Genomic DNA, 23,577 nt, shown 5'->3' on the forward strand with positions numbered 1-23,577 from the left:
AACACTTATAAATAATAAAAGAGGAAAACCCTATTGCCGCCGACCCCTCTCTTCTCTCTCTTCTCTCTTTACCTCATCTCTAACCCTTGCAGGTGGATATTTCTGACAGCCTGCTCGACTAAATGTTGAGGAGTCATAGCAATACGAATATCGTGTTGCGCCCTAGGGGCAATTCGAGGAAAAAAAACTCCTAATAGATCCTCTAGCTCTACCTCCTGGTCTTCCTCTTGAAGAACTCCCTCTTTCTCCTTCTCTTGTTTTTGTGCTCGCGCCACTACTACTGGTACCAGCCATACCTTTTCCCTTCACTGCAGAACTTTTTACTTCTGATCCTATGCTATGGGCTATAGGATCAGAAGTAGGGAGCTCATCTTCATAATAATCCTCTCAGGACTCTGTATACTCCATTTCTGCTTCATTCATCTCTCTTTCTTGTCTTTTTGCTCTTAGTTTATCAATAAATTACTAGCATTGTCATTTTACGACATCCAATAATTTTCTTGATGTACATGCATGCATATTATGATGTGTCCCGGCTAAATGATGCTTTAACCGAGAGATACCACCCGAAAAACTATTTTTGCAATAGCTGCATTTGATTCTTAATTGGTTTCCACTTGTTATTTGAGTGCACCATTGCCATGTTGGATCTTTCGATGCCATCTTCCCCTAAAAACATTCAATAACAAGCAAAGAATTGAGATTTTTTACCTTAACCCACTTCCTTGAGTGAAAAAATGGTTAGAAATGCACTCTTGAGAAAATTGCAAAATCCCTCTCCCTTGTGCACGAATCAGGCCCCAAATCGATCTCATGGAACCTAGGGTGCGTGGGTTCCCTTCCAAAAGCCTCTACATATGTGAGTCGGCCCTTAAAAGGGCTTTCAAACCCAAAATAAAAAGACTTGTTTTCGGGTCTTTTAAAGTATACTGTATCATACGATACAGGTCGATACAAGGGTATATCGTACAATACACCCGATATGAGTATGATACACACTCATATCGCATTACTAGTGTATTATATCGTTAGACCAAAAAGTAACGATATGTATTGTGTCGTATCATACAATACGATACAAACCTTGCTTAAGAGAAGCATTAGATACAAGAGGCAATTTCCCCTTTTATATAGACAAAAGGAGAGCACTTAGAGCCCTTGGGACTGCCCCTAACGACTCTAAGAGCTAGGACCAATAATGCCCTTAGCTTAATCCAAAAAGACAAAAAATATAAATAAAGATAAAAAGACTAAAGTACCCATAATGGGCACTTCCTATTAAAATGTTGTTAAATGATGAAAATACCCCTAGAGGATATTATCTATTACATAATTATAAATAATATATATATATATATTGGAAACTGATATATGTTTACCAACTAAATATGTTTACTGGTATGAATCAAGTTTTTCATAAGATTTTTTGCAATTCTAATCCTGCCGATACATTCGGCGTGGTCTATTTGCTAGGAATTGATTGTTGGATCACTGTAATTAGATCAAGAAATGCAGTTTTTTATGCTTGAATATTTATGAAAATTCTAAGTCGTTAATTTTCAACCCTTAAAAGATCCTTATACATCGTAATTAGTTGATCCCAGAGTCTGTTTCTATAAAACCAAGCGTCTATACCACATCCGTTCAGTGAAATTTAAGAAAGAAGTAAACAAACCTATGAAAAACTTGGTTCATACCAGTAAACATATTTGGTTGGTAAACATATTTCAGTTACCCATATATATATATACAACTTAACACTCTCCTTCAAACTTGTGGTGTGATATACCGACAATTTGAAAATATAAAAAAGAATCAATAAGAAGGATCCAAGTCTTCAAGTGTCTTCATTGAAAATCTTCATCTTTATGACACATTCGAGAATTTTGCAAATACAAGTCTTCAAATGTCTTCATTAATGATCATCCCCAAACGCCTTTATCGGCTATTTCCATCTTCATGATATGATGCATCAAAGATATTCCTTTCTCAATCCATCGCATCTTTAAGAACCTGCAGAGATAACAAAACAATAGTTCCAACTACACAAAAGAAGACATCCTAACCAAATAGTTATATAGTTTCAAAACTTACAAGAATAACACTCAAGTAGAATTTTTAAACAAAGTAGCAATAATTTTAAGATTTTTAGAAATATTAGTAACAATTCAAGCAAGATAAGAGGAGCATACCTCAAAGATAAATTTTTATAAAATCAACATTAGACAATCATAAGCCCAAAATCAACATATTTTTCAAGAAAATATAAATATTGATCACAAGAGAATTTAATCACTAAAGAACATATAAATTATCAAGAAGAGATAAACAATTCATGCATTAATAATATCCCAAAGTTTGAGAAAAACACTTCAAATAAAACAAATGATCAACATCATGCATATAAAGTATAACAATTCAAAAAGAATCCTCAAGAAAAGAGGAGTTAATTAAATTTGTGCATATAATAATGCAAACTAGATAATCATGACGAAACATATGTATATGTAATTAAAACATATTGAATGCACATAATAATGAATGGGAGCAGTCTCATAAATCACAATCCATTAAAATTCACTCACACAACCTAGAATTGATTTAAGCACAAAGGACCAAATAATAATCTTAATATATATATATATATATATATATATATATATATATATATGTTATCAATAAACATTTCTTCATACAAGGAAAAACAGGTAGAAAAAGTTTAGAAATTTCATGGAGAGATTCTTTAAAAAATCCCACTTAATAAAGGGAATCATATTTGCAAATCTCAATACCAACTTGCTCACCATAAGCAACCACCTGTTTGACCTCCAACTAAAAAATCCTCAAAATTCAAGTGTATCAACGCATAGGACAAGAGATCAATCACAATGCCACTTATGGGCCAATTTCATCTACAACCACAAGAGGTGCACATCCCTCACCTCACAAATGATTGTAAAACTGTAACACATAACTCACTACAACCATAGTTGTAAAATTGATAAACAAAAATCTCTTATCTAATAAAAATATCACTCAATTAAGAGGGATGAGTGGAGAAACCAACGAGGTAAAGAGAGCTTGTAATGAAATCAAACTAATGTCATCAAGAAGACGATTTAAAAATAATATACAAATCAAGATAAGAATGTAATGAAGTAGGCGAAAATACAAATATTAAGTGTAGAACACTTATAAGTCCAACAATGGACAAGAAACAAAGAAAGTAAATAAGCACTTTAAGTGCATACACATAAATCCACAAAAGGATAATGCCAAAAGGCATAAGACATGAATATTATTGAGAGAGAGAGAACTAATTACAAATGAAGGGGGGGACACCCCTTTATATACACAAGAAAAAGGAGAGGGAGGCCTTGGGGGCTCCCCACTCTTGGAGTCGTTGGGGAGCCCCCAATGGTCATATTTATGACCGTTGGGGACCCCAACAACTCCAATGGTGGGGTCCCCAAGGTCCTTTAAAAAAAGGAAAAATAAAAATAAAAGAGAAAAACATAAGTTGTTTTAAATAAACAATTTATTTTACAAGTGAAAAGACCAAAATAACCCTATAGGGCAATACATTGGAATTACAGAAATATATATATATATATATTCAACACTCTCCCTCAAACTTTACGGGGAAAGAATCGAAAGTTTGCTAAGAAGAAAGAGAAAACGAGGAGTAGGAAGAGCTTTGGTGAAGAAGTCAGGCAACTGATACTCCGAGGTGTCATATGACAAAGTGATAGTTCCTCTTAAATATTCATCACGAACATAATGACAATCCATCTCAATATGTTTGGTGCGCTCATGAAAAGTATGATTGCTTGTAATGTAGATCGCACTTTTATTGTCATAGCACATCTTTGATGGAGTTGAGATGATGATCCCCATATCATTGAGAAGACTTTTAAGCCACACAATCTCCATTGTTGTAGTAGTCATGACACAATATTTATCTTCGGTTGAGGAATGAGATACCTTTTGTTGTTTCTTGCAATTTTAAAAAATTAGCGAATCTCCTAAAATAATACAAAAACTAGTAGTTGAGATTCTATCATTGGGATTACCTCTCCAATCAACATCAGTATAAGCAGTTAATTCAAAAGATGAGGAAGAGGATAAGAAAAGCCCTTTTGAAATTGTATTTTTAATATATCGCACAATTCTCACTACTGTCGTCATATGCACAGTGGTAGGATCATGCTGAAATTGGCTTGCCGCATGAACAACATGAGCAATATAAGGTCGGGTGATGGAGAGATAAGTAAGAGATCCCATTGTTTGACATCATTATAATGAGATAGTTCATAGTAAGAGTGAAGGGTTATTAAGCATGCTCTAAAATTTGGAGAGAAAGAGTCATAGGATACAAATCTACTTGGTGCTTTAGAAATATGATTTGATTTTCTAAGTTGAGACTCTTCTAAACATATGTTTTGAAAAAATTTGTCAAGTGCACATTGACGATTACTTTCTTCCCATCTAGTATACACGTGTATGATTTGGTATATGTTTATTTAAATTCTCATGTTGACTATTATCCTTTTCATCAAAAGAATGTTCATTATGATTAGAACCATTGCCAAAAGACTCGAAGACCTCAATAGGATTAGACTCATCATTTCTTGGTAATAAGTCAAATAGAAATGAATAAACAATGTTTTCTCTTAATTCATTACTCTTAAAACCATTTTCATTTTCAAGAAAAGTAACATCCTTTGAAATATAAAGTTTGTTATTTATTGGATCAAAACATCGGTATCTTTTTTTATTTTCTCCATAGCCTAAGAAAACACACTCAATGGCTTTTGGAGAAAGCTTATCATTTTTATAAGAACATAACACTTACAACCAAAGATTCTGAGTCTTTTAAAATTCGGAGTCATTTTAAAAAGTTTTTCAAATGGGAAACATTGTTTAATGAAATTGAAGGAGTTTTATTAATTAAGTTGAAGTTAGAACGGCTTCGGCCAATTTTTTTTTTGGAATATTCTTGGAAATTAAAAGAGTCCTAGTGGTTTTTATTATATGTCTATGTTTTCTTTCCGCTAAGCTATTTTGTTGCGGAGTTCTAGGACAAGACCTTTGATGACAAATTCTATTTTGTTTTAAATAATTTTGAAAATCATTAGACATATTCTTCTCCCGAATCCGATTTTAGAATAGAAAGATTTCTTAAGAATTGATTCTTAATCATTATAATAAATTCTTTAAAGAAAGAGAACACATCAGATTTATGATTTAGAAAATAAATCCATGTGTATCTAGTGAAATCATCAACGAAAATCACATAATATGATAAACCTCCTTTTGATATGATAGGTGAGGGACCCCATACATCCGAATGAATTAATTTAAAAGGTCGTGTAGACACAAAAGTTCTTTGGGGAAATAGAATTGCTTTCATTTTTTCAAAAATGCAATTTTTACAAGTTATGTCCTTTTTATTACATGTATTTCTCAAAAAAGAGAAAAGAGACATCTTTGAAAAGCTAGGGTGGCCAAGTCTCTTATGCCAAACATCAATGCTTTTGACATTTACAAAATTACAAAATGACTTGGGTGGAAGAGACGAAAAATCCATAAAATAAAGATCGTCTCTCCTATGACCTTGCCCAATCAACTTCCCTAACTGGAGATCCTGCACGGTGCAATCTTTAGGTGAGAAAAAAACTTTGCAACCATGATCAGAGATTTGAGAGACGGAAAATAGATTTAAATTTATTTTTGGAACCACCCTTACTTTTAGAACAATTTTTTTTTTAGAATGTTTTAAATCAAGTGTTCCAATACTCTCTATTTTTAAAGAAGTCCCATCAACCGTTGAAACATAAGACGAGGAAGATTTGGAATATACTTTAGAAAGAACATTCTTATACAGTGTCATATTAAAAGAGGCATCAGAATCAAGAATCCACATACCTGGAGGAGATGAGGACGATGCAATGGCGGCACCCGAAGTTGAAGAAGATTTGAGAAGTTGTTGGAGTGCCTCTGAAAATTGATTAAGTGTATCTTTAATATCTTCATTTTTTTTTTTGCTTCTTCTTTCTTTGGAGTAACTTCACCAACGGAAGCCACTTTGCCCTTAAGCTTAGGACACACCGGTCTAATATGTCTCAGTTCATTACAGTAATGGCAAGTGACACCCTTCCTATAACCACTATTATAGTTGGGTCAATTAGTTTTTGTAAAGTGGGGTGGCTTATAGGTTTTTACATTTGAACCCGCCCTAGTAATGACCAAAATATCATTATTCTTATGAGTTATGCCAAGACAGGTTTCTTCTTGGCATACTTCGGCAAGAGCATTTTCAATAGGCATAGCCTTGCTCCTATGGCGAAGAGCTGCCTTCACTTGTTCAAGTTCTGGTCTTAGGCCATGAAGGAATTAAAAAAAGTGTCATTTTTCAACTTGCTCTCTTCTCATTTCAATGTCTTCGAGAGCCACCCATTTAGGCTCAAGAAGAGCTATTTCGTCCCAAAGAGGGGACAAAAAAGTAAAATAATTACGGACACATGTCCTCTTGTTTAGTGGATCTAATTTTATCTTGACAGAAATATTGTCTAGCAAGATCCTTTTGGGTATACATACCCTTAAGGAAGAACCAAGCTTCATTGGCTCTTCTAAACTTAGCAATGTTGACACAAATCCTTATGTCAGCATTGTTCATAAACCATGCCAAAATCTTAGCGTGGTTACTTTTTCAATCTTCTACCTTTACTTGATGATCATGAATGACTTTGAGACGATCTTCCTCAATAAGAGCTTTTTCAACACCTTTTTCGATTTTGGTGAGCTTCAATGATGGTTCTAGACTTGTCCCTATCACAAAGCCCCAAAGTTTCTTTTCTCTAAGGTGATTCTCCATAGCCGATACCCACATCAAGTAATTTGAACCATTGAGCTTAAAGGAGAGCTCCACCCTTGATTCATGCTCCATGTTGAAGAAGATGATTGAGAAGAAGAGAGTGATAGTGCTTTTGTCATGAACTTTAAGTATCACAAGAAAAAACCTTCCAAAATCAAGAAAACCCAAATGGCTCTGATACCATATAATAAAGTAGGCGAAAATACAAATATTAAGTGTAGAACACTTATAAGTCCAACAATAGATAAGAAACAAAGAAAGTAAATAAGCACTTTAAGTGCATACACATAAATCCACAAAGGAATAATACCAAAAGGCAAAAAACATGAATATTATTGAGAGAGAGAGAGAGAGCTGATTACAATTGAAGGGGGGGACACCCCTTTATATACAAAAGAAAAAGGAGAGGGAGGCCTTGGGGCTCCCTCCTCAACGACTCCATGAGTGGGGAGCCCCCAAGGTCCTTTAAAAAAGGAAAATAAAAATAAAAAAGAGAGAAAAACACAAGTTGTTTTAAACAAACAACTTATTTTACAAGTAAAAAGACCAAAATACCCCTATTGGGCAATACAATGGATATATATATATATATATATAACAAAGAACAAGTTTTCAACCTTTTGAACCTCCATGGTTACAGAAAGAGGTAACCATCACAGATAAATAAATATAATAATAAGCATCCATCGTAATAACAATCGTTAAACATATAAATGAGTGATACAACACACTCACAAAACCAGAGATCAACCAACTGTCAGTTAGACCCAAACTATAAGATGACAATCTAAACTGACAAAAATCGAGGTGTACACAACTCACCCAACAAACATCTCTGGTTCAACAGAAGCAATATGGATCAAGAGGTCAATCAACTATCAATTAGATTCAAGACAAGTGTCAACACAACACTCATAAACTTGATAATTCAGATTGATAAGATGACTTGAAGTGCACTCATCACTCACCTCAATAGCTAACTCCAACCCAACAACAACAAGGCCAAAAAGAAATGATGCATCATATAAAATTCTGTGATGGACAAAACAAATGTCATAAAAAGGCGATACAAGCACATGAAAATTAATTTCCAAATATGGGGGTTTATATATAAAAACTGATTTAAAAAAACAAAATTTCAAATCAAATCTAATAAAGGTAGATGAAAAACTTGAAATGAATAAGCCTTCAATCACAAACCAAAATGTCCACCAATATTAAGTGAAAAACATAAAAAAATGTTCTCTAAGGAACACTCTTACAAAACCTACAAAGGGGTACACAAGAAGGCTCACAATAAAATAATAATTTATTGAATATAATAAGTATGCAAAAGAAACTTAACACTTAAAACTCATGTGAGGTATCATGATGCAAATGCAATAATACAACAAGATAAAATGTCCACCAATGAGAATCTTCAATTACGAACATGCATGTCCATCAATAGATACAAAATGAACAAGTTCTAAAGTGAACCATGAAAGAAACACTTATAACACCCACAAAGGGCGTACACAAAGAAGACTCATAATTCTCAAATTAATATTTTATCAATACCAAGTATGTAAAAATCATAGTACTTAAATCGCATGCAAAAACATATAAGATAATGTTCATTCAAGAGCCATGAGACTAAGAAATAACACAATCACAAGGGCCACAAAAAAAGGGCCAACAAGAGAAACACACAATAACATAACTATTTTTAATAATTTTAAAAGGCATTCATAAAAGTGAATAATTCCCATAAGAAGAAATTATGCTCAATATCTTATGCACGAATAGGCAATCTCATTCATCAAAGACAATCACAAGGATCATATATCAATATAAAAATCATTTATTCAAATTTCAAAAATAACAAGGTATCCATGATTACTAAGATCCTAACCATATAATTTTTAATACTTCATAAAATATTTATGTTTCACATAAGAATATATCAAAGAGAAAAAAAGAAAAAATCAAACACAAGATAAGCAAAATCTCATAAAATCATACCTGTGAATGACACACAAAACCATTTAAAAATAAATATTTCAAATTATTTTAAAGTATTTGATAATTTTTCAAAAACAAAAACAAATTTCAATATAACAATAAATACGAACATGATTTGACATTTATAACCATGAAGTGTTCGAATAAAGCATCTAAATGTCAACAACACATGCTAAAAAATACTAGATTATGTACGTACATATTAAATAAAGCGGGTTCAAAAGTCTAAGATTCAAAGTAGATCTCATAAAAGCATACACATATAACATTTTACAAGATCAAACAAATTTTATAAACCTTATAAAACATTTAATAAAAATAAATCCAACAATAATTTTGAAAAGCATTTAAAGATTTTAGTTTTTAACAAAAATAACAAATAACTTTTCAAAGATAAGAAAAATGATTGCTTTCTCATGCATAATGCATGACATAGATAACTCAAATAACACTAAAGATTTAAGATACATACTGGGTCCAGATTTTCCTTGAATCCAAGCCATACAAAGATCACAAACCTTCACAAAGCACAAACTTGAACTAAAGAATCCAAAGACCCAAAAAAGGCAAAATACCAAGAAAGATTGATTGGCTTTGATACCATGTAATGAAATATGCGAAAATACAAAACAAGGGACTCTAAGGGCTTACAAAATCATAGACATAAAGTGCACGTGCACATACACAAGTCCAACTAAGGGACAATACAAAAGCACAAAGGCACTACACAAGCACTGAGTGCATTTAAGACATCAAATAATTAAATAGAGGAACACAAGAACATAAAAAATGTACGTCTTATTCTGCATGAATGCTTAAGAAAAGCATTAGATACAAGAGAGGGAATTACCCCCTTTATATAGACAAAAGGAGAGCACTTAGAGCCCTTGGGACCACCCCCAATAGCTCTAAGAGCTAAGGACAATATTGCCCATAGCTCAAACCAAAAAGACAAAAACTAATAATAAAGAAAGAAAACTAAAGTGCCCCTAATGGACACTTCCTATTACAATGCTGTGAAATGATGAAAATACCCCTAGAGTGTATTATCTATTACATCGTTATAAATAATATATATACATATATATTTATATGAATATATATATACATATATATGTACAATATGAAACATATATATATATATATATACATGTACAATTTAACAATAAGCAATCCATGGTTTATGCACAATGACAGAATGCAACAAATTGTCCCCATAACAAATCAAAACACCTTCCTCCTTTCACTTTGTTCGTTCATTTTGTTCGCATATGTAGGACAATCAATTTTGGTAAAACACTGTAGTTCATCTCCATAAACTCTGCAAATCTGCATGTTACTACTCATGCTTCTATTCCCTTGATGGCATCTCCTTTTCTCATCAAGTATTTTCATAATTTGTTGGCTACATTTATTGTTTTGACATATGCCCCAGTTACGGGTTCTCACACTTCTTTTGCCATGTGTAAATACATGAATGTCCTAGCAATACTAGGTAACATCGGTTGTAAGATCTATGAGATAACCAGTGCATTCTCTTTCCTCCAATTTGTGTATTGGGGACTCTTTTCATCCGGCATATGAAATCCAGTAGTATGCTCCCACTTACCTCTCACAAGAATAGCCAACTCCAAGAATGGAGCCCATTCAACATAGTTTCGACCATTAAATCTTGCATTTATAATTTGGATCCTTCCTATCCACCAATACTATCCACTCTTTTCACTGGTAAACCTTCCTTCTCTGTGCTCCCTTGAGTTCTTCCACTAGGGTCATCATATTCTTATATGAACAAATCTGTGCTCTCCACAATGAGATATTAAACCTCCCTTGGGAACAAACGCTCCATAAGGGTTATAGAACTTCTACAAGCTTCAAACACATGCTGGTTCATAGCTAGGTCTGCCACCAGCCCATAGTCACACAAGAGACTCAATATCACATTCAATCACCCCTAATTTTTTTAGGCAAACATATCCAAAGGGTGTGAGTACCTCTAAGCTCCTCATGCAACATAAGTTTATACATTTAAAAGCTCCTGAGAGGTTGCACAACCCTCAGTTCTTCAGAAAAACAAGATTCTGCTTTGGTGGCAAAAAATCACTTTGGAAAATTTGAAACTTTCTAATGTTTCACCAAATCTTGTCATTTTTTCTTCTAAATCCATCTAAAATCCCTTTCTAATGAAAGCTAATGGACCCAAAACCAGTCAAGTTTTCAATCTTTGGGTTGCTGCCCTCTTTAATAATGTTAGCCAGCAGTGGATAGAGTCTTCATTTCCTCCCTTTGGTTCAAAGCCTAGGCTCTGATACCATCATATAGATAGTTTTACATTTTTGAATGGAGTGCCATGAGGGATGTGTGAAGATTGGGGGGTGGGGTGTGTGTGTGTGTGGGGGGGGGGGGGGTGTGCTTGTGTGAAGATGTGTCGAGAATGGAAGATGAAGTAGGAGAAGAGAAATAGTGTTGAGAGTGAGGGAGAAGGATATGATAAGAATCATATATTCATTCCTTTTGTGGTTATGCTATATGCATGCATTAAAATCTTACAAGGACAAAAAGATCCTCAGGCAATAATGAGAATGACTATAAACAAGGGGCAAAAGACAAACATGCCCATGCACCAACAGTGAATACTTGCCTCTCTCTCTCTCTCTCTATATATATATATATATAGAGAGAGAGAGAGAGAGAGAATTTCCATGGATTTTTCGTTCTTTTCTCTTAAATCTAATCGTAAGGATGTGATCTGCATGCTTGGTTTTATAAGGACCAGCTCTTGAATAATCCGATTATGATGCATAAATAATATTTCTTAAGGCTTTGAAATCAACGGCTCATAATCTTCATAAACATTCAAGCATCCAAAAATCATACTTTTTTCATCGAAAATACACGAACCAACAGTTGATTTCTAGCAATTCACCATGCTGAATAAACCTACATGGTTGGATTTGCAAAAAAAGTGTTGGAAATGCACAATTCACCTGTAGTTCTCATATTCTAGTGTGTGTGTGTGTGTGTGTGTGTGTGTGTGTGTGTGTGTCTATATATATATATATATGAGAGAGAGAGGTTTGGGCTGGTATGATAATATTAAGTGAAATGAAGTGGGGCATTTAATGGACCATTGGAATTATATGTATATTACACTGCTTTGTGGGAAGAATAATCCCACATGGAAAGGGGTGGAAGAGGCAGGGCCTTCCGACGTGTTTTAATAAAAGGAGGGCTCCTCTTCCCATTACGTAACTTAACAAGCTAAGTCACAGGGATTCGGCCAACCGGGTGCCGCACCCGCGTAGACGTGACACGGGTGCGGGTGCAGCACCCGGTGCGGTCAACCGGACCCTGGGTGCACGCACCCAGGGTCATTTGTATCCATTTTTTGGACCAAAAAAAAAGAAAAGAAATGGCTGCTTGATGGAGTATTTGTTTGCTTCTTGTAACTTGTGTTTGGTTGGTAAATACTAGCCGATACATGTTCCTCGTCATCATGGAAAAAACAAGGACGTTACCACTAATGGTTACTTAAAGGGGTTTCATAGAAAATGAAAGAATTAATTCTACATGATTTTTAGTTACTTTTATCTTGGGAAGAAACTTCTTAGAGGCTAGCAAAGACGTAACGGACTGCTTGGGAACTGATGAGAAATTGGTGTGTAATGGACTGCTTGCCATAGCATTTCTAAATAGTTAATTCTACATTAATTTCTTGATTCCACGGGACTCCAATTTCTAGGATAAATTCATGATGATAAATGCTATGGCTATATACCTTGGAGGTGGCCACCACCAATGGAATTTACGGCTTGTTTGAAATCTCAGTGCTGGGATTGGCGTTTATGCATTTGGGATGAGAAGGGAAGCCCTTTCTCTTTTGTATTTAGGCTAAATCATGAATTTAGCAGCTGCCACTTCTTCAAATACATAAACTTCATAAACGCTCATCTCAGCTACAGATTCTAAACAGGGTCTTATGGTAGTCTGGTAGAATCACTTTAAAGTTCAAAGGCGGTACTCCTCAGGTGGGCAAAGGAGACCTCAAGGGTTTTACCAACTGAAATCTCTCTTCCTTATTTTAATTAGGAATGTAGGGAGGGGTCAAACATTTTAAAAGACTCCTCTCTCTCTCTCTTATATATATATATTTTGTCTCACCCCCACACCCACACCCGCACCCATGTGACATAGGTAACAAGGTTTCCAGTATGGGCTGTCAAGCATCTTGTACTGCTGCCTGTCATACAGCGTTTAATGCTTGCAAAGCAGGTATCCAGCTTTCATTGCAATGCAGTGAATGCTGTTATATTTTAGAAATGAGGAGTCATACCATCAAAATGATGGTAGTGTATTTCTCATTCTTTTTTAATATATGTGAAATAAATCGTGAGATATTCATTTTAGTCTAGATATTGAATATGTCATGTTTTAATCACTAATATTTTGTTTTATGAATCTTTTTTTCGTAAGAAATTCAAAATATCACCAATTTTTTTACTAAGATCATAATCAGAGGTATTTTATGAAAAAAAAAGCATGAAGAACTTGCACAAATTATGTTGTACCTTTATGCATGCTTGCACATAGTTTTTTGAACTTATTTATTATTAGCGATTTGAATTTGAACCCAATACATTTATCATGAACTGGGAGAATTAGGAAGATCTGACTGTAAATTCTGTAATACATTTAGAGTATTTTTCTGCTCACATTTGATCTGATTTTTGCAATTGAACTCAATTTTTACCTCACCTCTGTCATGAACGGAGGTATTTGTGGAATGTTGATGTATGATTTAAATATCAGATAGATTTTTATTTTATTTTTTTATTCAGTGCATTGAATTTATATTCTAGTAGGGTTAGTTTGATAATCATAAATGTCTGCATTTTTTGTAATCTAATAACAAAGTTTATGTTTTCATTTCATAGGTCTATAGTGACTTGGAGGTTGACTACTTGAAGATGTTCCTACTGAACGTGCCAGCTGCTGTTATTTCATTGACCTTGTGAGTTCATGCACATTTCTATGGTAACACCAATACAATTCCTTGTAGTTTTTCCTCAAAGATTTTGACACTTTGTCCACTAACAGGTTCTTCTTTCTGGATGACTTGACTGGATTTGAGATCACATATCTGCTGGAGGTGCAAACTGTTCCAATTTCTGTTCATAAATATTGGTGATGTTTTGGACTTTTGAGTGAGACATAAGACTATCTACTGTTTCTATGCGCTTTGGCAGTTACCCACTTTGAAACAATATGTTCGGCAGTGGAATAAGCTAGTGACACCAGCATAACTTTAAGTGCTTATTTTTTCCCAATGAATACCATGCCCAAGCAAGAATTAATTTTATAAATACCACATTCTGGGGTAGTAATTTGACAAATAATTATATGTCAAATATCGTGCAGCGTTTTACCAAGAAATGTAATCAAGGATCTTTTCAGTTTAGCTTCCAGTCATTTTGTGTATGAGAGATCTTGTTCTTAATCACATGATGCTGGTATATGATGATTTTCTATGAACAGTTCCTTTTACTGGGTCATCTACGTTTCTGTTTCCTCTATCTGTTATCTGATGATGGCCGATTTTTGCTCTCTTTAGTCGAAGTGTTGAAATATGATACCTTATTTTTTTCATATAATCAATCTTCATTTTTCTAAAGAGCTAATATGTTTGGAAAACTTAACAACATTTCCACTTGAGTCTTCCATACTGTTTCTATAGACCGCCTGAATTTTCTTAAGCATCTCTATCAACAGTTTCATTTACTGCTGTTTCCTGAAAGTCACTTTTGTTGGATTTGACATAAGAGTTCAAACTTAAGCCTACCAGTTTTCTGCTCAGGGTAATAATAAAATTGCACAGTATTGTGCATTTATTTAGCTTGGTCATTAACTTATGTCTTACTGATTGCAGCTGCCAGAGCCATTCAGTTTTATTTTCACTTGGTTTGCTGCTTTGCCTCTAATCTTTTGGGGAGCACAGAGCATCACTAATGCCATTTTGAAGGATTTCTTGATATTGAAGGTATGAAAGCTACAGCAGCATAAAAGAAATTGTCTATGTGGTTCAGTTTTGGTCATGATAAATCTTTTAACATGTTCAGGGACCCTGTCCAAACTGTGCAACTGAAAATCTATCCTTCTTTGGGTCAATACTGTCAGTATCTAGTGGTGGATCTACTAATACAATTAAGTGCTCAAAGTAAGCATTGCTTCTTAAACTGTTGAAAAGTGAATCTTATATTCCCTAGGCAGCTGTGTTTCCATGGTTTGTGCATTATGCTATGTGCTATTACAGAGAGTTTTTTTACATTTAATAACAAATATGGTTTATTTTTGTGTTTTGGTTTGATCAGTTGCGGCACCGGATTGATATATGATGCTGAAAGTCGCCTGATTACTATAGCTAGTGTAAGTTGAATGTTCTTATATTATTACTCTTGCTCCTCTAGAAACTAGAGTTGCAGACTAAATTTAGAAACATGTTATGTGACTCTTGATGACTAATTTTGAAATTGAACAGCCTAAATTTGGCCACTGGTGCCAGGATATGAATAACATAGTCACAAATATCGGTCTCTGCTATATCTTGGCAAGGTTATTTCTTGCGATAATATAGATTAGGTTGATAAATCTTGAGAAAATCTTTGGGCTTAAAAATTTTAAAAATAGAAAAAATAAGTAAGAAAATAACAACAAAGAAAGAAGCTATACACTGTCGGTCCCAAGCCCGGATAAAGGAGGAGGGTTGCGGTAGGCCTGTGACAGCCAGCATAAAAACTTAGTCATACCCTATGAATATGAACCAATATGAGAATTTTGTTGGGGCGTTCCCTATTGAGCGACGCGTTGTACTCTATAGGCCCGGAGGCAGTGATAAATGGGCAAGGGTTGTTAGGTCGTCGCCCGGAAGCGACGTGTCACACCGGCGCCCGGGTGTGGTGTCAAATAGGCAAGGGTTCCCTCACTTTGTTGGACGGGTGGGGGTAAAGAAGTTAGTCCAAGACCATAAAATTAGGTTAGCCACTTGGAACATAAGGTCTTTAACTGGTAAGTTGGTAGAGTTAGTCGATGTTATGTGTAGGAGAAAGATTGATATTTTATGTCTACAAGAGACCAAATGGGTAGGTGAGAAAGCAAAAGTGATAGAACCTTGGGGATATAAGATTTGGTATACAAGAATAAATAAGAATAAGAATGAAGTAGGGATTGTTATGAGTCGTGAGTTTGTAGATAATATAGTTGAGGTCCATAGGAAGGGTGATAGGATTTTACTTATTAAATTAGTATTAGGTACGGATATTATTAATATTATTAGTGTTTATGCACCTCAAGTAGGTTTAAATGATTCCATTAAGCGTCAATTTTGGGAAGATTTAGATGGAGTAGTACAAGGGATATCTTATGGAGAAAGGCTTTTCATCGGCGGTGACCTTAATGAGCATGTAGGCATTGGTAGGGATGAATTTGAGAGTATCCATGGAGGCTATGGTATAGGAGAAAGAAACGAAAGTGGAGAAAGAATTTTAGATTTTGGTTTGTCCTATGATATGATCTTAGCAAACACTTGGTTTAGGAAGAGGGAGTCTCACTTAGTAACATTTAAAAGTGGGGTTAATACGAGTCAGATAGATTTTTTCCTACTTAGAAAGAGAGATAGGGGTTGTTGCATCGATTGTAAGATTATACCGGGAGAAAGTGTAGCTATACAACATAGAGTCTTAATTTTAGATCTTAGAATTAGACAAGGCCGCAAAAGGGATAGACATAGGATAGATCCTAGAATTAAGTGGTGGGCACTGAAAGGAGCTAAACAAGAAATGTTTGTAGAGCGGGTAGTTAAGGAAGTTGATTGGTGTCTTGAGGAGGATTCAGAATCAATGTGGAATATGATAGCGGGTGGCATGAGAAAGGTGGCTAAGGAGGTATTAGGTGAGTCTAAAGGCGGTGCACCGCTAGGTAAGGATACATCGTGGTGGAACGAGGATGTTAAATTAGCTATTAAGGTTAAAAGAGAGTGTTATAGAAATCTAAGTAAGAGTCGTGATAATGAGAATTTGGAGAAGTATATAATAGCAAAGAAAGAAGCTAAAAAAGTAGTTCGGAATGCGAGGGATAAGGTATATAAGGAGGTTTATGATAAGTTGGATACCAAAGAGGGCGAGAAGGATATTTATAGGCTTGCAAAGATGAGAGATAGGAAATCGAGGGATCTAGGTATGGTTAGATGTATCAAAGATGAAACACAAAGGGTTTTAGTCAAAGATAAGGAGATTAAGGAGAGATGGAAAGACTATTTTGATAAGCTATTTAATGAAAGGCATGCTCAGGATCTTGGGGACTTGTCCATTCCTTTTCATGAGATGAATCGTGACTTCATGCGCAAGATTCAAAAGAAAAAAATTGCAGAGGCTTTGAAGAAAATGAATTCAAGAAGGGCAGTTGGCCCAGATGGTATACCTATTGAGGCTTGGAAATGCTTGGGAGAGAAAGGTTTAGAATGATTGACAAATCTTTTTAACAAGATTTGGCGGACAAATAAGATGCCTAATGAGTGGAGGAAGAGTACTTGGGAGAGAAAGGTTTAGAATGGTATAAAACTCATGAGTCATACTATGAAACTTTGGGAGAGGGTGATTGAGTCTAGGTTGAGGAAGGTTGTCATGATATCGGAGAATCAATTTGGTTTTATGCCTGGAAGATCAACTATGGAAGCTATACATCTTCTTAGACAACTTATTGAGAGAAATAGAGAGAGGAACAAAGATTTGTATATGGTTTTTATTGATTTGGAGAAAGCATACGATAGAGTACCTAGGGACGTTCTCTGGTGGACAATGATGAAGAAAGGTGTTTCTCTTAAGTACATTAGTATAATTAAAGATATGTATGAAGGAGTAGTAACCAATGTCCGCACTTGTGGAGGGGTAACAACCAATTTTCCTATAACGGTTGGGTTACATCAAGGATCTGCTTTAAGCCATTTCCTATTTGCTATAGTGATGGATGAGCTTACGAGATCAATTCAAGAAAATGTGCCGTGGTGTATGTTGTTTGCTGATGATATTGTTTTGATTAATGAGTCTAGAACTGAGGTTAATGCTAAGTTAGAATTATGGAGACAGACATTGGAAGCAAGAGGTTTTAAGTTGAGCAAGAGTAAGACAAAATATATGGAATGTCAGTTTAGTAAGCAACGAAGTAGTGATGGGAGTGTAGTGAAGCTTGCTGAGCAAGAAATACCGGTGGATGATTGTTTCAAATATTTGGGATCTATCATTCAAAAGTATGGAGAAATTGATGGAGATGTAAATCATAGGATAAAGGTTGGGTGGATGAAATGGAAAAGTGCAACTAGAGTGTTGTGCGATCGTAGAATGCCATTGCGGTTGAAGGGAAAGTTTTATAGGGCGACTATTAGGCCCGCTTTACTATATGGTACGGAATGTTGGGCTGCCAAGAGACATCATATTCAAAAAATGAGTGTAGCTGAGATGCGTATGTTGAGATGGATGTGTGGAAATACAATAAAAGATAAGATTCGGAACGAGGACATACGTAAGAAGGTAGGCGTTGCACCCATTGAAAATAAGATGAGAGAGAATCGTTTACAGTGGTTTGGACATATTCGGCGAAGGCCTAATGATGCTCCAGTTAGAAGGATGGAGAAATGGGAAAATATATTAGTTAAAAGAGGTCGGGGTAGGCCTAAGAAGACATGGATGGTGGTGATAGGAAAGGATATGAATGCTTTGAACCTCACCGAGGACATGGCATTGGATAGAAATGATTGGAGGAGAAGGATTCATGTGGAAGACCCAAAATGATTTTCTTTTTTGGTTCATATCGCCGACCCCAATTGTTTTGGGATGAAGGCGTAGTTGTTGTTGTAGACTATAAAATACACATAATAAAAGAAATAAGTAAAAATGCAAAATTAAGAAGAAAAAACATATTGAAGATATAGAAGATAAATAAAAACAAAAATAATTGATAATATCATGAGAATCTCATGATATGATTTTAAAACGATATTATCACAATATTTTGAAAATATTGCCGATATCTGTGACTATGATCAATAATGAACACTTATTCTGTCACAAGTTTGTGTGCCATGTTAAGTAATGTAGGATCTGGGATTGAGATATGTTTTTACATATTATAGATTTTTTTCCTATTATAAAAAAAGATTATATCTTACTGGGAAATGGATACTTTTTCCTCCTCTTTTGAAGGCTTTCTTTAATGGTCATCACTTCTATCAATTAACATTGTATCGTATAATAGATCCTACAATATGTAATGGGCTCACTACATTTTTTTGCATTAATGCAACATCATGCAACTCTTCTTGGAACTACACCAAAGGTTAGAATGTAATGAAAAGGTAACCTTATACATCAGCAATTGGAAATCATTTACTGCAAGCCAACAAGTATCCCCAAATATCTACAGCTACAGGAGTATATATATATATATATATTAGTTAGTAGCGATACAATGAAGGGCATACTTTCACTCTCTAAGTGACATATATGTTCTCAACTATCAAACAGCAAAAGAAAATAACATAAGGAGTTATATGGAGAATTTTGTCAAGGAGTGACTTGAAGTGAAAATAGTTCATGCCTCATAAAAATGCAGATATTCTAAACTTTAACAAGTATATTATAGAACTTTAGGCATTTTATGAGCCATACTTGCCAATCTGGAAGACAAAAATATATTGTTTGAATAATAATAACTAGTTTTTTGGGATAGTCAGGCTAGAATTCATATGGAATCTCAAATAAAAGCAACACCACAAAGTGGAGACTCCAATAGGATTTTCATATAGACCTCTTTCTTAAGGCCACTATTAAGGAATGAAATCTACTTTTTGTCTTTTTTTTAATAAAAATGAAATTTTGTTAAGATTAGTATAGATCCACACATGCATGAAGTTCTCTATTCTCAATTTTAGATCATGATATTTTAGTGTTGATTTGGCATCAAGTCAGTAGATCTAATGTCTTTTGCCACCTTACAGTACCATGATCAACATCCTCTTGTCTGCATAAGGCTGCTTTATTGAGAGATAACGATATTGGATCTAGCTTTAGTTCTGGATCCAAACCCAGATCTATCCAGATATCTTATAGAAAGGGGGGAAGATGTCCCTGGAGCTTTCTAGCTTCATGCCCCCACTTGTGGACCCCACTCAGCTGATGGGCGTGCTCCTTGGAGGTGCCACGTGTTCTCTCCTCTTCTGACTGGAGTTCTGATTCAATTATTCTTCTCTTAATTAGAGAAGCCTCTATAACTTCCACGTTCCTATCCTAGGCCCACTAATGGCTGGTTGACCCTCATGTGCCTCTGTAGGTGGCGTCTGGATCCTGAACACTGGATATGGATCCTCTTTAGAATTTTGGGCCATAACAGACTACCACTCTTTGCACCACTTTGCCCCTAAAGTGGAGACCAAAATTCTCTAAGTTGTCATTACCACCCAGGTTACCACGTACAACTTGATGGAGGCTATTGAGAGATAACGTATTAGGATCTGGGTCCTAGATTGGGTCCATCTGTATATTGTTTGAATATTTCTGTTTTAATAACTTTCCTTTGGTCTAAGTTGCCCTTCATATTTGTTTTGCGGTAACTTGTTAAATGAGGTCACTTTTGTAATTTTATGTAATATTGTTGATTCTTTATTAATAGAGGAAGCATACCATGATTTCCCTATTGGGAATCATGCAGTTTCTGAGGCCTCTCCATATTGTCTTCTTCTTCTCTTGGCAGTTCTAGGAACCAAAGATATCTAAATCTAATAAAACAGACAAACAGTAGATGATAGAAGAGGTGCGACAAAATGTTACATAAAGGTAAATACTACAAGCTAAAGATTAGACACAAGCTGACCTCAGGGCTGATTGCTAAGTAAACTCACTGAAGAAAGAGCTGGAGCCACTGAAATTGCAGCTCTTTCTTTAGTTCCAATCAGGCAATAAAAGGCGACATCTTTCTAAGAAATAAACTTTGAAACTAGAAGAGATTGTGTTATTAAAGATGGGTCTGAAAGAAGAGCATATGAGGTCAAATGTAGTAAATAGAGATCTGGAAGAAAGTGTCATCTCATCAAAACATGGGTTCATAGTTCATTACAGAAAAGGATAAAACAATACTAAAGAAAAAATCAAAGATCTTACGTTAGAGAAGTCTCCATATATAAAACCATGCAAGTCAAAAAGGCTTCCCCAGCTAGGATCCACTGCAGCATAGCCAAGAAGGGCTTAATGAGAATGATTGACTAAAGATGGAGTTAAATGGTCCAATGGCAGAGTTAAGGTGGAAAAGAAGGCTGACATCTTCATATTTTCTAATTTTATTCGATCACTTCACACTCACTTCCTCATATGAATCTAACTTCTTACATAATAATCCACATCAATTCTTTATCACGTACCACTTCCCCCATTTCCTGCTTTTGCCTCTTGGCCCACTTCTCCCTTTCCACCTTAGCAACTATATACCAGTCCAACCTTTTCAAATGCATGAACCTTGTTATTATTCATAGGAATCTAACCACAACCAAGGTGCATTAATGAGGTAAGAAGTTTTCTTATGATGTTGGGATTTCCTTTAACAGCTTCTGAAGTTATTTCATTTGTATCAAATGTTGAAAGTTTATGCACCCTGAAATCCGTGGACATATAACTGCTGCATTTCATAATAATCTTCCAATTTACAAGATGGATGTATACTTCTTGAAGCTTGTTATAAATGCATTACTTCATGTTCCATTGCTGTCTTTTCACAATGTGGCACCAAGGTTTGATACAAAAGAGTGGAGGTAAAAGCATTACTTGTCATGTGGATCCTACCTTCACAAAAAGATGCCTAACCGTCTAAGATTTAAATCTGTACAAAACCTTAAGTTTATAATGGAATATAATGGTAAGGTCCTCAATTTTGCACCTAGTATTTTTGAAGAGTGATAAAATTGTCGAAGAACTAAAAAGTTACAGCTTCAGTTGGTAAGCCAATCAACAGGCTTGTCTGACTGATGTATATTGTTTCTCTGTCAATTTGATGAAAGAATTTTTGTTATTTTTATTTTTATTCCTTGTTTTTTATTCAGTTCTCCCTCTTTCAGTCATTCTAATTGTACTATTTGCTTCTACCTGAATTCTTCCCCAATTCATCAGCAACATGGAACTAATGCCTTGATGGCAATATGGATACAACTTTTGGTACCAACATTTTCATGAATCTGTTAGTAGCTGCTGGATATATATATATATATATGAGTAATGTTACGGTGCTCCGGGAGTACCTACTCCCACATAGAAATCATGGTTGTAGGTTGTATCTTCTCCATTAAACCTTATGGATGTACTCAACATAGTTTATTTGATAGGAATCATGATTTGGATCATGTTTTTTGGACATAAAAATAGGATTTTTTAAGTCATGGAATTTTGATACATTGTGAGCCATTGATTTTTAAAGGTCTTAAAAAACATACATGTATGCTGTAATCACATGATCCAAAACTTGTTTCCTACTAAATAATGCTTATACATCATATGTATAGGGCCTGATCAACAAAAAAAGTTTAAGAAATTTGAAAATCTAAAGTTTCTATTAGGTGGGAGTAGGTACTCCGGGAGCACCTTATCAGTACCATATATATATATATATATATATATATATATATATATAGTTTTTTATTTTAATTTGTTCTCACATAGAAATACTGTGTTCATAAGAGCTTCACTCTCCTTAATCTTCACTCTCAGCTGAATTTTCAGAATAAACAATACTCCCCATCTAATCATTCCTATATGATCATCACCTTGGTCTGCTACTAGCTGTTTCTTTTTGCAGGAACCTAAAGGAGCAGAGGCTTAGTTGAATATGATGAGCATATGTGTGACTATGTTTCCTGTAGGTGGCATTGTACAGTTGAGATGGATTGCACCCAAGTAATTGCATATGTATTTTGTCACATGTATATATAATGTTGTTCTATGCTTAAGGCTGCAGTCTTCTGCTTTGTCATCTTGAGAGTGGATGTATGAGTTTCTGTGTGGACCTTATTGAGCTTTTAAAAACTCAGGCATGTTTGTCCAAGTTGATGCACGGATAACAATTGAAGATGGCAGAACTTGCGTAGCTTTTTTATCCATTTTATAATACCTCTCATGGAAAAATGATCCGACAACAAAGGAATTGTATGCGGCATGACATATGAAGCTCATTATTTGTGAAAGATGGTGGGTTCTATACAAGCTAACTATAAGATATTGATGAAAAATAAGAATCATCTTTGGTAGGAAATGTCATCCCAGTCTTGGATGCGGATCAAATGTGGAAGACTCCTTTTATCATATAAAACTTTATGGTAAGTTACCAATATATCGTAACCACAATTTGTATTTCAAGATTATCACTCTTATATATTACATGTTGAAACATAGTACCACTAAATTCTTGTAACAGCTCCACTCAAGTTGTACGTGGGCAATGACATGTACATCCAAATTGCTTTTTAAATCCTATTTGTTGCTGAAAATATTCTCTAAAAACAAATCTGGTCTTTAACTCTTGACCCTCCACCTTCTCATGCACAAATTGTTGGTTTGTCTAAATAGTCAATTTGCTTAGTTTGTTGTTCTAAACAAGACTAAGAAATCGAT

The 23,577-nt window shown here is 34.8% G+C and overlaps 1 protein-coding gene across 2 annotated transcripts in view; it reads left to right on the forward strand.

Moving 5' to 3' along the window:
- LOC149842598 (PGR5-like protein 1B, chloroplastic) overlaps window positions 1-23,011 on the forward strand; it is a 33,806-nt gene extending 10,795 nt beyond the window's left edge. Inside the window, exons 6-11 of one of the 2 annotated variants that reach the window (XM_089999305.1) lie at window positions 13,816-13,892; window positions 13,979-14,030; window positions 14,808-14,918; window positions 14,998-15,095; window positions 15,250-15,304; window positions 22,750-23,011. In XM_089999305.1, the coding sequence (XP_089855431.1) occupies window positions 13,816-13,892; window positions 13,979-14,030; window positions 14,808-14,918; window positions 14,998-15,095; window positions 15,250-15,304; window positions 22,750-22,773 (417 nt within the window). In that variant the 3' untranslated portion in view covers window positions 22,774-23,011. The remainder of the gene's footprint in view (window positions 1-13,815; window positions 13,893-13,978; window positions 14,031-14,807; window positions 14,919-14,997; window positions 15,096-15,249; window positions 15,305-22,749) is intronic. The other variant, XM_089999304.1, reaches the window with a different exon arrangement.
- Window positions 23,012-23,577: the final 566 nt, after the last annotated feature.

The sequence above is a fragment of the Nuphar pumila genome, chromosome 3 (assembly GCF_984573655.1).
Source record: "Nuphar pumila chromosome 3, dmNupPumi1.hap1.1, whole genome shotgun sequence".
NCBI classification, from domain to species: Eukaryota; Viridiplantae; Streptophyta; class Magnoliopsida; order Nymphaeales; family Nymphaeaceae; genus Nuphar; species Nuphar pumila.